The 13,814-nt window shown below is 48.9% G+C and overlaps 3 protein-coding genes across 5 annotated transcripts; 2 read left to right on the top strand and 1 right to left on the bottom strand.

Moving 5' to 3' along the window:
* The first annotated feature begins 899 nt into the window (after nucleotides 1-899).
* Nucleotides 900-5,069, top strand: LOC124364697. Of its 3 annotated transcripts, none has more exons than XM_046820377.1 (2): nucleotides 900-3,738; nucleotides 3,925-5,069. In XM_046820377.1, the coding sequence occupies exon 2, from the start codon at nucleotides 3,962-3,964 to the stop codon at nucleotides 4,328-4,330; it is 369 nt and encodes a 122-aa protein (XP_046676333.1). In that variant the 5' UTR covers nucleotides 900-3,738; nucleotides 3,925-3,961; the 3' UTR covers nucleotides 4,331-5,069. The 3 variants fall into 3 exon arrangements, with proteins under 3 accessions (XP_046676333.1, XP_046676332.1, XP_046676334.1); XM_046820376.1 differs by having other exon boundaries at nucleotides 3,940-5,069; XM_046820378.1 differs by having other exon boundaries at nucleotides 3,944-5,069.
* A 73-nt stretch (nucleotides 5,070-5,142) lies between these two features.
* LOC124365504 lies at nucleotides 5,143-7,432 on the top strand. Its single transcript, XM_046821488.1, has 4 exons — nucleotides 5,143-5,310; nucleotides 5,577-5,764; nucleotides 5,931-6,503; nucleotides 6,801-7,432. Exons 1-3 carry the CDS (start codon nucleotides 5,143-5,145, stop codon nucleotides 6,376-6,378), a joined length of 804 nt encoding a protein of 267 aa, XP_046677444.1. The 3' UTR covers nucleotides 6,379-6,503; nucleotides 6,801-7,432.
* Nucleotides 6,610-12,709, bottom strand: LOC124365505 (serine/arginine repetitive matrix protein 1-like). Its single transcript, XM_046821489.1, has 4 exons — nucleotides 12,484-12,709; nucleotides 8,281-9,066; nucleotides 6,989-7,912; nucleotides 6,610-6,848 (listed from the first exon to the last, which is right to left on the bottom strand). Exons 1-4 carry the CDS (start codon nucleotides 12,707-12,709, stop codon nucleotides 6,610-6,612), a joined length of 2,175 nt encoding a protein of 724 aa, XP_046677445.1.
* Between the last annotated feature and the right edge of the window lie 1,105 nt (nucleotides 12,710-13,814).

The raw sequence follows: 13,814 nt of genomic DNA on the forward strand, positions 1-13,814 counted from the left end.
GGACCACGGCGGGCAGGCGGGCGGACTGCAGGACCTTGGCTCGTGGACGCTGGATGTCGGCTGGTTGTCTTCGGGTCTTTGGCTGGAGGTTTTCGGCTGGTGGTTCGCGGGACCTCGGCGCGCGGACTGCGGGACCACGGCGGGCGGGCGGACTGCAGGACCACGGCGGGCGGGCGGACTGCAGGACCTCGGCTCGTGGACGCTGGATGTCGGCTGGTTGTATTCGGGACTTCGGCTCGTGGACGCTGGATGTCGGCTGGTTGTATTCGGGACTTCGGCTGGTGGTCAGAGGGATATCGGCGGGCGGACTGCAGGACCACGGCTCGTGGACGCTGGACGTCGGCTGGAGGTCTTCGGGTCTTTGGCTGGAGGTCTTCGGCTGGTGGTCCGCGGGACCTCGGCGGGCGGACTGCAGGACCACGGCTCGTGGACGCTGGACGTCGGCTGGTGGTCCGCGGGACCTAGGCGGGCGGATTGCAGGACCACGGCTCGTGGACGCTGGAAGTCGGCTGGAGGTCTTCGGGTCTTTGGCTGGAGGTCTTCGGGTCTTGGCTGGAGGTCTTCGGGTCTTGGCTGGAGGTCTTCGGGTCTTGGCTGGAGGTCTTCGGGCCTTCGGCTGGTGGTTCGCGGGACCTCGGCGGGCGGACTGCAGGACCACGGCTCGTGGACGGTGAAGTCGGCTGGAGGCCTTCGGGACTTCGGCTGGTGGTCTGGACTTCGGCTGGTGAGGCCTTCGGGACTTCGGCTGGTGGTCTGCGGGACTTCGGCTGGTGGTCTGCGGGACTTCGGCTGGTGGTCTGCGGGACTTCGGCTGGTGGTCCGCTGGACGTCGGCTGAAGGCCTTAGGGACTTCGGCTGGCGGTCACCGGATTGAGAGAGGGTCTTGCGAAGGCTTAACTTTGTTGGTGGGCTTCAACTATGACAGGTGTACTACTGGACAAGTGGTCAGACTATGTATTCCTGTCGGCGGACCTCGGGACGGCGGCGAGAGGTCTAGGGACTATGGCGGACGAGCTTCAATTCTCAGCGTTCAAACTACAAAGGTACCGGTACATAATCAAACAGTAGATAGATAAATATTTAGGTAATAATTCCGTATGAACTTATTTTGTCATAAGTACACAATAAGGATTAATTTTGTATTTTGGTATTTTTATAAAATTAAGACTGAAAGTTGATAGTTTCTCATTTAGTAGTATTGCATTTATGACATAACATTTTCTATTAGGATCATCACATCACATCACATTGGAATAGTGCTAATGCTTATGTAAGTGAAGCTGAGGATTGAAAGATTTAATTTCTGCCTGTAATGATATATAATATATAAAAATCTAAAGGTGTTTTGTGTGGTAATTATGTATAAACTACTGGACCGATTGAACTGAAATTTGACATGGACAATCAAGGGTTCCTGGTTGTTTGCTTTTTGTCTTAACCATAGGCGAGGAATATAAAAATTTCTTTGTCCTATTATTATCTATCTATCTATTTTTCAATAATGAAATAAGTTATATACTTAAAATGTTTCATTGAATCTCAGCAAAGCCTGTTACTCAACACGTGATGTGGCGTAATCTTACATTGTACATAGGTTTTTATTTCTAATAAAATTTCATTTTATTAATGCACTTATTCCAACTCTTGTTAGTTTATTTCTGTTGTACAGTGTAATACCATTCCTGCGAGTCTTAGCCAAGGGAAAAAAGATTGACAGTTACATTAAATATTTTACTAAAATTATATTTATTGATACCACCATATAATTCAAAAGTAATTAACAAATATCTGACTATTTAGAAAATGGTTTGCACAGTTTCAGTCGCAAATGGCAATAATCTGGACAATACAAATAATGTTAACAATTTCTTATTTGATAAATTATAAAAATATTTTTAAGTTTGGCATTTGTAGTTCATTTCATCTATGTTTATTATTTTAGACATGCGATGACACTGAGGTGGAAAGATGTCGGATTTCTGCTGTGGGACTTCGGATGATGATTTAGAGACTGCGGTCGAGCTACGGAACTGCGGCGGCTGACCCACATCGTGATTACTATAGAAAAACTTAATAATTGCGTTGAACTGACAACAGGACTGCGGTAAACATGCGTCTGGTGGACTGCGGGACTTCGAAGACTGGTAAGCGGCACTGGCGGTTGGACTTCGAAACTGAACCGGACTTGCGTCGTAATTACTGTAGACTGATGTGTAGTAGATGACCGGCTAACGGGTTCCTAGCGAACTTTGGGACATCGGCGAGTTGTCTGCTGAACTTGGTGGGTCAACTGCGGGCTCCAGACTTGGTGGGTCAACTGCGGGCTCCGGACTTGGTGGGTCACCTGCTGGCTCTCGGCTGTCGGCTCGGAATTTCGGGGAGCGGTCAGCTAAACTTGACGGGTCATCTGGTATATTTCACAGTTTCGATGGACAGAGGTATTTTGTTTTTCAGAATCAATTATATTATTTTCTTGCATGGGTTAGTGTTAATTTAATTAAGTTATTAAATTAACGTCCTTCATATTATTTTATTGCTTGACTGTTTGGTGAACTGCTGGACTTTGGAGGGCGGACTACAGACAGATTTTTGGCGATTCAACTGCGGGGCTTCGGTGGGCGGAGTTCATAACTGCGGCGGGGCGGCCTCACGTTCGAACTGTGCCGGTTGGGTGTCTGGCACTTCGTAGTACAGATTACAGGACTTCTGTTCGAGGATGAGCCACAGCACCTAGGTTGGCAGACTACGGGACTTCGGTTGGTTGACTGGAGTACATCTCTTGACGGACAGGACACGGGACAGCAGTTGGCAAACGGACTGGGCGTCGGTTGGCGGACTGGACTTCGGCGGGCTACCTGCAGAACTTGGGTGAGAGGACTGCATGTATTCTACGGTCGGACAGGGTGGCTTCGGTAGGTAAATTGCTTGACTTTTAGGTGGATTGTAGGACACAGGAATGCAGCTAAAGGGCGCCTAGCTGACTGTCGGACTTACGAGGGCGGACTGGTAAACTTCTTCGGGAGGACTGCAGGCTTTCACTGGCCGGACTAAGGGGCTTTTAAAAGGTGTCTGCTGAACTGTGAAGAGCGGACTACTCAATTTCGGCGGTTCGACTGTAGTTGATACGCTTTGGAATTGCGACGGTCGCACGTCTGGCGCATTGGAGGGAGGGCAGACTACGGGACTTCTGTCGGAAGATGGGATACGGGACTTCTGTCGGAAGATGGGATACGGGACTTCGGTTGGTGGACTGCGGCACTTCAACGAGCTGACTACGTTTACAGCAGCGGACTGCGGGGTTTCGACGGGCGTACTGCCAGACGTTCGTCGAGCTGACGGTTTTGGAAGGGTGGACAGCTGGGATTCTACGGCCGGACTGAGGGTCTTCGGCAGGTGAATTGCCTGACCATCGGTGGGCTACATAACGACGGGATGGCGGCTTAAGGATGCCAGGCGGACTGGTGATGTCCAGCGGGACGATTGCAGGTTTTCTCCGGCCGGAATGACGGACTTTGAAGGGTGGACAGCCGGACTTTCAAGAGTGTACTACTGAATTTCGGCTGTTCAATACGGTGGAGCTGCGCAGTTCGGATATCTAGCGTTTCGGAGTAAGGACTACGGGACTTCGGTTGACGTACTGCGGGATTTCGGTGGGTGCACTGCGGGACTTCCGACAACTGGAACCCGGTACTGGCGGTTGGACTTCAAAACTGGATTTCGGGACTTCGATGGCCAGAGGTATTTTTGTTTTTCTGAATCAATTATTCTTTTTTGAAAGTTATTTATGAATCAACTATATTGTTGTATATATACACACACACACACACACATATAAATATATATATACACAACATGGGTTCGGTTTAATTTTGCAATTAGTTATTTAAATTTATAGTCTTATTTATTTAATGCTTGTCTGTTTGGTGGCCTTCGGGACAGACAGGCTGACTGCGAGACTTTGATGGCCAGTATGCGGGACTTCGACGGGCGGTCTGCGGGACTTCGACGGGCGGTCTGCGGGACTTCGACGGGCGGTCTGCGGGACTTCGACGGGCGGTCTGCGGGACTTCGACGGGCGGTCTGCGGGACTTCGACGGGCGGTCTGCGGGACTTCGACGGGCGGTCTGCGGGACTTCGACGGGCGGTCTGCGGGACTTCGACGGGCGGTCTGCGGGACTTCGACGGGCGGTCTGCGGGACTTCGACGGGCGGTCTGCGGGACTTCGACGGGCGGTCTGCGGGACTTCGACGGGCGGTCTGCGGGACTTAGAAGGGTGGACAGCTGGGATTCTACGGCCGGACTGGGGGGCTGCGGCAGGCGACTTGCCTGACTTACGGTGGACTACGGGATGGCGGCTTAAGAAAGCTTGGCGGACTGGTGAACTTCAGCGAGACGATTGCAGGGTTTCTCCGGCCGGACTGAGGGCCTTTGACGGACGGTCTGCGGGACTTCGGCTGGCGGTCTGCGGGACTTGGAAGGGTGGAAGGGTGGACAGCTGGGATTCTACGGCCGGACTGGGGGGCTGCGGCAGGCGATTTGCCTGACTTTGACGGTGGACTTCGGGATGGCGGCTTAAGGATGCTTGGCGGACTGGTGACCTTCAGCGAGGCGATTGCAAGGTTTCTCCGGCCGGACTGAGGGCCTTTTACGGGCGGAAAGCCGAAGTTTGAAAAGTGGACTACTGATGTTCAGTGGTTCGACTGCGGTAGACTCAAGTTAGAACTGCGCCGTTCGGATGTCTGGCGCTTCGGAGTAAGGACTACGGGAATTCTGTTGACGTACTGCGGGTTTTCGGTTGGCGAACTGCGAGATATTGACGACTGGAATGCGGTACTGGCGGTTGGACTTTGAAACTTGAGCGGACTTGCGTCGGGATTACTGTAGGTGGACATAGTAGAAGACCGGCTAACGTGTCCCTGGTGAACTTCAGGTCATCGGTGATTGGTGTGCTAACTTAGGCGAGTCGATTGCTGGATTCCGGGACTTCGATGAGCAGAGGTATTTCTGTTTTCCAATAAATATTCTTATTCTGTATATATATATATATATATATATATATATATATATATTTACAACATGAGTTAGGGTGTATTTTGCAATTATTCATTAAATTTATAGTCTTTTATATGTATTTAATGTTTGATGGATCTCGGGACTTTGGAGGGCAAACTTCGGCCATTCGACTGTGATGCTTTATTGAGAGGACTACGAAACTGCGGCGGACTTGCGTTTGAGCTGCTCCGGTCGGATATCTGGCGTTTGGAGTATGGACTACGGGACTTCTGTTGGGATATGGGCCAAGGGACCTCGGTTGGCGGACGGCGGGACTTCGCTTGACGAACGGGTCAAGGAACGTTTGGCGGACGGGACACGGGACAGCAGTTGGCGGACGGGACACGGGACTTCTATATGCGGACTATACTACGGTGGCCACGTTGGAATTGCGGCTGTTGGATATCTGGCGGAATTCGGGTTTTGGATTGGCGTACTAAGGGACTTCGGAGGACTCCTGGACTTCTATTAGCGGTTGGACCACGGGACTTCGGTTTATGGACTGACTACGGGACTTCTGTTAGCGGACTGACCAGGGGACTTCGGTTAGCGGACTGCGGGACCTTGACGAGAGGACCCGAAGGATTCGGCGGGCGGACTGCGTGGTGTCGGCAGCGGAACTTCGGCGAGAGGACTGCGGAACTTCGACGTGCCGACTGCGGAGACGAGAGGATCTGGGAGGATTCGGCGGGCGGACGGAACACGGGACTTGGTTGGCGGATTGCGTACCTTGACGAGAGGACCCGAAGGATTCGGCGGGCGGACTGCGTGGTGTCGGCAGCGGAACTTCGGCGAGAGGACTGCGGAACTTCGACGTGCTGACTGCGGAGACGAGAGGATCTGGGAGGATTCGGCGGGTGGACGGAACACGGGACTTGGTTGGCGGACTTGACCACAGGGCAGGTTGGCGGGCATACCACGGGACTTCGGTCGGCGCTTTTGCCACGTGACTTCGGTCGGCTAGACGAGAGGATCTGGGAGGATTCGGCGGGTCTGGGCCGCGGGACCTCGGTCGGCGGATTGCGTGACCTTGACGAGAGGACCCGAAGGATTCGGCGGGCGGACTGCGTGGTGTCGGCAGCGGAACTTCGGCGAGAGGACTGCGGAACTTCGACGTGCCGACTGCGGAGACGAGAGGATCTGGGAGGATTCGGCGGGTGGACGGAACACGGGACTTGGTTGGCGGACTTGACCACAGGGCAGGTTGGCGGGCATACCACGGGACTTCGGTCGGCGCTTTTGCCACGTGACTTCGGTCGGCTAGACGAGAGGATCTGGGAGGATTCGGCGGGTGGGCCGCGGGACCTCGGTCGGCGGATTGCGTGACCTTGACGAGAGGACCCGAAGGATTCGGCGGGCGGACTGCGTGGTGTCGGCAGCGGAACTTCGGCGAGAGGACTGCGGAACTTCGACGTGCCGACTGCGGAGACGAGAGGATCTGGGAGGATTCGGCGGGCGGACGGAACACGGACTTGGTTGGCGGACTTGACCACAGGGCAGGTTGGCGGGCATACCACGAGACTTCGGTCGGCGCTTTTGCCACGTGACTTCGGTCGGCTAGACGAGAGGATCTGGGAGGATTCGGCGGGTGGGCCGCGGGACCTCGGTCGGCGGATTGCGTGACCTTGACGAGAGGACCCGAAGGATTCGGCGGGCGGACTGCGTGGTGTCGGCAGCGGAACTTCGGCGAGAGGACTGCGGAACTTCGACGTGCCGACTGCGGAGACGAGAGGATCTGGGAGGATTAGGCGGGTGGACTTCGGCGGGCGGACGGAACACGGGACTTGGTTGGCGGACTTGACCACAGGGCAGGTTGGCGGGCATACCACGAGACTTCGGTCGGCGCTTTTGCCACGTGACTTCGGTCGGCTAGACGAGAGGATCTGGGAGGATTCGGCGGGTGGGCCGCGGGACCTCGGTCGGCGGATTGCGTGACCTTGACGAGAGGACCCGAAGGATTCGGCGGGCGGACTGCGTGGTGTCGGCAGCGGAACTTCGGCGAGAGGACTGCGGAACTTCGACGTGCCGACTGCGGAGACGAGAGGATCTGGGAGGATTAGGCGGGTGGACTTCGGCGGGCGGACGGAACACGGGACTTGGTTGGCGGACTTGACCACAGGGCAGGTTGGCGGGCATACCACGAGACTTCGGTCGGCGCTTTTGCCACGTGACTTCGGTCGGCTAGACGAGAGGATCTGCGAGGATTCGGCGGGCGGACTGCGGTACTTCGACGTGCGAACTGCGTGGTGTCGGCGGATTTTACCACAGGACAGGTTGGCGGGCTTACCACGAGAATTCGGGCGGCGGATTTGCCACGGGACTTTGGTCGGCTGGACGAGCAGATCTGGGAGGATTCGGCGGGCGGACTGCGGGACTTCGACGTGCGGACTACGTTGATTCGGCGGCGGAACTTCGGCGAGAGGACTGAGGGACTTCGGCTGGCGAACTGCGGGACTACGGCGGGCGGACGAAGCACGGGATAGCTGTCGATGGATTTTACCACAGAACAGGTTGGCGAGCTTACCACGGGACTTCGGTCGGCGGATTTGCCGCAGGTCGGCTGGACGAGCGGATCTGGGAGGATTCGGCGGGCGGACTCCGGGACTTCGGCGAGTGGACTGCGGGACTTCGGCTGGTGGACTGCGGGACTTCGGCGGGCGGACGGAACACGGGACTTGGTTGGCGGACTTGACCACAGGGCAGGTTGGTGGGCATACCACGGGACTTCGGTCGGCACTTTTGCCACGTGACTTCGGTCGGCTAGACGAGAGGATCTGGGAGGATTCGGAGGGTGGACTTCGGGACTTCTGCGGGTGGACTGCGGGACTTCGGCTGGTGGACTTCAGGACTGGCTGCTGAACTTCGATGGGCAAAGGTATTTTTGTTTTTCAGAGTCAATTTCATTGTTGCGTGACTGCGTGACCTTGACAAGCGGACCCGAAGGATTCGGCGGGCGGACTGCGGAACTTCGACGTGCGGACTGCGTGGTGTCGGCGGATTTTACCACAGGACAGGTTGGCGGGCTTACCACGGGAATTGGGGCGGCGGATTTGCCACGGGACTTCGGTCGGCTGGACGTGCAGATCTAGGAGGATTCGGCGGGCGGACTGCGGGACTTCGGCTGGCGAACTGCGGGACTTCGCGGGTGGACTGCGGGACTTCGGCTGGCGGACGCAACACGGGATAGCAGTCGTCTGATTTTACCACACGACAGGTTGGCGGGCTTACCATGGGACTTCGGTCGGCGGATTTGCCACGCGACTTCGGTCGGCTGGACGAGAGGATCTGGGAGGATTCGGCGGGTGGACTGCGGGACTTCCGCGGACGGACTGCGGGACTTCGGCGGGCGAACTGTGGGACTTCGACGGGCGAACTGCGGGACTTCGACGTGCGGACTGCGTTGTTTCGGCGGCGGAACTTCAGCGAGAGGACTGCGGGACTTCGGCGGGCGGACTGCGGGACTTCGGCGGGCGGACTGCGGGACTTCGGCGGGCGGACTGCGGGACTTCGGCGGGCGGACTGCGGGACTTCGGCGGGCGGACTGCGGGACTTCGGCGGGCGGACTGCGGGACTTCGGCGGGCGGACTGCGGGACTTCGGCGGGCGGACTGCGGGACTTCGGCGGGCGGACTGCGGGACTTCGGCGGGCGGACTGCGGGACTTCGGCGGACGGGAACACGGGACTTGGTTGGCGGACGGAACACGGGACTTCGTTTGGCGGACGTAACACGGGATAGCAGTCGTCGGATTTTACCACTGGACAGGTTGGCGGGCTTACCACAGGCATCGGTTGGCGGATTTGCCACGTGACTTCGGTCGGCTGGACGAGTGGATCTGGGAGGATTCTGCGGGACTTCGGCGGGCGAACTGCGGGACTTCGACGTGCGGACTGCGTGGACGAGAGGATCTGGGAGGATTCGGCGGGTGGACTTCGGGACTTCTGCGGGTGGACTTCGGGACTTCTGCGGGTGGACTGCGGGACTTCGGCTGGTGGACTTCAGGACTGGCTGCTGAACTTCGATGGGCAAAGGTATTTTTGTTTTTCAGAGTCAATTTCATTGTTTATTGTTAAATAATCACAACATGTGTTAAATTTGGTATTAATTATTAAATTTGTGAGTTATATGTTATTACACTAAGGGTTTTACTTAAAAGATCTTATTGTGAAGGGATGTCTTTTTTTAAGACAATGTTAAACATTAAGAATCCGCCACACATGTTTTAGTATCTTAAATGTTATTTAAATGGGGCGTGATGAAATTTTAAATTCACAGATGGTTTAAATTTAATATGTGGTAGAGTAAACGACACTTTTATAAAAAAAGCAATACTTGCAACTATACACAAACATCTGTAGGGCTAGCTTAAGAAATGACAGTCATGCTGTGGTAACGTAATAAATATGTGGACAAAAACGATCGGCGAAACATGTTTTTGTAGTTCTTTTTGTTTAAAACGATTTATAAATAATGTTATAATTCAAGTTCGTTTTTTTTTCTGTGTATATTTTTCAACACTAGCGTATCTGCTGTTTTATGCGCGGACTATTCCTCGATAGGAAACATACGATCGCTAATGCATAGTTGTAAATTATTTTCTCTATAAATAATATACATCCATACATTTTTAAGTAAATTTAATATATTCTGGAAGCTCATTTTATACCCTACCATTTCTATGACTTAAAAAGGAAAAATTACTTGGAATTTTAAATATATTTATTTCCCTGAATCTCGGAAAATTCCTTTAAAGTAACGTGGTATTCTTAGGCTTCCCCCTTCCCCACAAAAGATAAATTAATAAGGAAAGTTCAGATGAAAGTATTTGGTTTATTTGTTGAATGTACTGAACCGACCTTGTGTACCGTCGAAATCATTGTCTCGTACCGAAAGTTCGTCCACCGCTAGACCTCTGACCCGCAATACTGGGCTGCAGTCTGCCCCACTGTAGCGTTGTGTTGGTATTTATTTATTGTCTTTGTAATTCTGAAGTAGATACATTTATTTTCTAAACATCACAGAAAGGGAAGTTATTAGGTATACACAATGTTAAGTCGACACAGAGATAAAACTAAGAAACTTAAAATAGGCGGATAGCGATAAATCGTTACCGAATTTTTTGCATAATGCTAGCAATACTTTTTGCAAATATTGCTAGTGACGATAAAACGTAATTGTTTCACTTGGTGTAAGGGTTAAATTCAGTACTAAAGTTGTCCATATCGTTTGAAAATAGACTAGATAATCGGAAATATTCTACCTGGAAAACCGGGAATTTGAAATGAGGTTTTGACTGGCCGCCCTGGGATTTATTTTAAAGGATGTGCTGAGTTTTAGTTCCACGAACACTGCCATTGCATTAATCGTTAAATTATAAAAGTTTCTTCTAAAACCAATTTTTATATTTAATATAGTACCCATATATATTGGAGAAACTTCATATTTATTTTAATAACAATGTGAATCTGCTGTATAATTAAGACATATGGTAATGCTCAAACCTATTAATTTTTATTTTAATACTTGTACTCTTAAAATTTAATGTATTTTTTAGATCAGTTCTACGTGTCAAATCATTGTGTTATTAACACGTTCACTGCTGACATGGAAATTCATTATTGTGCAAATGCTGAAATATTTTATTTTATTTTTGGATGTTTATTATTTCTTAATTTATTATGTACATGTTCACAAAATGTTTTATTCAAAAATTAGCAATATAATGTAAAAAATAATACACTTGGCCACTTGGTGTCATCAGCATATGGCATCTGGTTTTGATGGGATATGCTGATGACGCCAAGTGGCGTCGTTCTTGTTTTTACGAAACTAACTCGAATTATAATATAAGTATTGATAAATGTATTGGGTACTTACCTTGTATCCATAGTTTTTATTCTTTACAAAATATAATATTCACAACAAGTTTATATTTACACTATATACATTGACACTTTTATACTTTTACTTGTGGTGATTTATAAAACAGTCACCCAGACATAGGCCAGGTTTACTGTCGCACGCCTCACATTGATATATTGTGTCTTTACGAATACCTTTACTGTAACACATTACACAACGTTTTCGTAGCCTTCTTCCTTTATCTCCCATTGGGAGCTTTGTCGGTTGGTGTTCGGAAATATTTGGCATATTACAGGGCAACGGCTGGTTGTCTGCGGCATTCAAAAGATTCCTTATTATGTCAAGTTTGAATGTCAACAATGTCATTTTATCTCCAATATTGTTTTGACGAAACAGTAAAAAAGCATTCACAACTGCCATTTGTAAAATGTGCACAAATACCTTTTTGTACCAGCGGATTGTTTTTCTTTCTGCTGGATAATAACTAAGCATCTGATCCTGCCTATCTATGCCGCTCATATACTTGTTGTATTCTATTATTGGAAGAGGCTTTTGTTTTTCTACTCCTCGTTTATTCACTGACACGTTCATCTCATTTTCAAATTGGCTGGATATATATAGAACGTTTCTCTTATCCTTCCATTTTCCAACTACAACTCCTTCATGATATTTTGCACATGTTTCACCCTTCTTGAGTTTAGCTTGGACAACTTCTACTGGATTTTGTTGCCTATCTACACGCAGAGTCCCTGTTATGTACGTTCTTTGTTGTAACAACTGTTTAGTCAAATTGACACTGTTATAAAAATTATCTGCATAAACTGAATGGCCTGCGTTCAGACGTTCTCTTAGTAGATGCAGTACTACTTTTTCAGTGTGTCCCACACCACCTAACTCATCCAAAGCTCCAGAATATATACAGAACTTCATTGTAAGTCCATTAGGTTCACAAAGAAGATAAAACTTTATACCGTATTTGTGTTTTTTGTTTTCTATATATTGTCTAAAGACTAGGCGACCACGCCACAGGATCATCGACTCATCAATGGACAGTTCTCTTTTTTTTGCATAAATGTTAAGCATTTTGTTATTGAAATGGTCTATCAGGGGCCTAACTTTCTGTAGTCAATCAGTACTATCTTGATCTACTTTGGCAAAGTGAAGGCAACGTAAAATACCCATAAACCGATCACGTGACATATGTTTCCCAAAACAAGTTTGGAACAGTTCATCTCTTTTCCAATAACTTTCTAGTCTTGGCATTTTTACTATTCCTGTATCTAGAAAGAGGCCCAAAAATACCTTTAGCTCTTGGATATTTAGGTCTCGCCAGTAACTCATGCGTGAGTGTTGTGCATGGGAACTAGAAAGAAATACTTCTTCTGCGTATATATTAGTTTCCCTAACAATTGATTGCAGCATAACGTCATCTAAAATTAATGTCAAATAATCCATAGGCTTATTATTACCCGGTATTGGAACCTTAAGACCAGTAGGTTGGTTAAATATAAAAGTTTGCAAAGCAGGATTGTCATTCCATACTAACTGAGGTAAATCAGCTCTTCTCCTACCTTGTGTAGTTTGGACTGCACTGGCAATGGCAATGGGAGCAACCGTAGCTGGAACAGTAGGTGATGGAAGCGTCTGAACTGATCCATCCTGTTCATCTTCCTGGGTGTCATTACCACAGCTATCTAAATCCCAATCACTTTCCCCGGGAATACAACTGTCACCACTACTCAGTGCTTCAGATTCCGTGTCAGAATTCAACTCGCGGTCAATTTCACTTATTGTCATATCTTGGGTTTCACGAGAAGTACTCGGCATATTATAACTCATTATAACATATATTTATTTACGCACTGATAATTTAAACTCAAAACGAACATTTAAACTAATAAGTATAACTTATTACACGAGTAATCACTCGTGTAATAAGTAATAAGTAATAAAAACAACCACTTACTGACTGATAAGACAGGATAATATGGCTACAAGTTTTGGCTTGCAAAAAGGTGGGAGTGACGCCAACTGGCATCATCAGCATACAAGGCACGTTCCGTGTGACGCCAACTGGCGTCATCAGCATTGAACGTGTTAAATGTTTGTTTTAGTTAGCGCAATTCATGAATGTGAATTTTTTAGATGCTGTGGTACTGAGTTTGACAGACGGGGCTCTGAGCAGGTTCTCATCAGGGGAATTGTTGGTGGATGGACTTCGGCAGACGGTCTACGTGGCTGCGGCGGTCAGCCTTTGGGACTGTAGCAAACATACTACAGTACTGTGGCATCGGACTTAATGACTGCGGCATCGGACAAGGCCAACACATGGATAGGGTACGTGTAATAGGTGAATTAATAGCTATTTTCGTAAAGTATTCCCAACATGAATTAATTCTACAATGATTTGATTCATATATTCCATTTAGTATTGGCTTATAAAGCAGGATATTCTTTAAAAATGTTGTACATCTTCTCAAGTAAATGGGCTTTTTGCTTTAGTATTGTCAGGACTAATGTCATATCAGTAAATCTCCAGCAGTACTATGCTACACATATAAATAAGCTGTATGAAAACATTTTTGACATATTATTTTATGTGTTAAAAATCTATACTATGTATTGTTTTAATAATTTAAGTGAGAAGCAAAATTATTCTTTTATACTGTAGAGTAACGAATTATTATACAGCAAGAGAATGGTAATGTTTTATCCCCAAGTGTTTTCCGTCAATACTGTGACCACAATTTTAAAACTCCTTATTATTCAAACTATTTGTGCTGCTCATTTAAAACTTACAATGAATATGTTTTCTTAGACGTAAAACATGCTTTTAAATTTACAGTTAAACTTCTCAAAAATATCACAGTCCTTAAAATTGTCCTAGGCATGTACCTAGATT

The sequence above is a fragment of the Homalodisca vitripennis genome, chromosome 6 (genome assembly GCF_021130785.1).
Source record: "Homalodisca vitripennis isolate AUS2020 chromosome 6, UT_GWSS_2.1, whole genome shotgun sequence".
NCBI lineage: Eukaryota > Metazoa > Arthropoda > Insecta > Hemiptera > Cicadellidae > Homalodisca > Homalodisca vitripennis.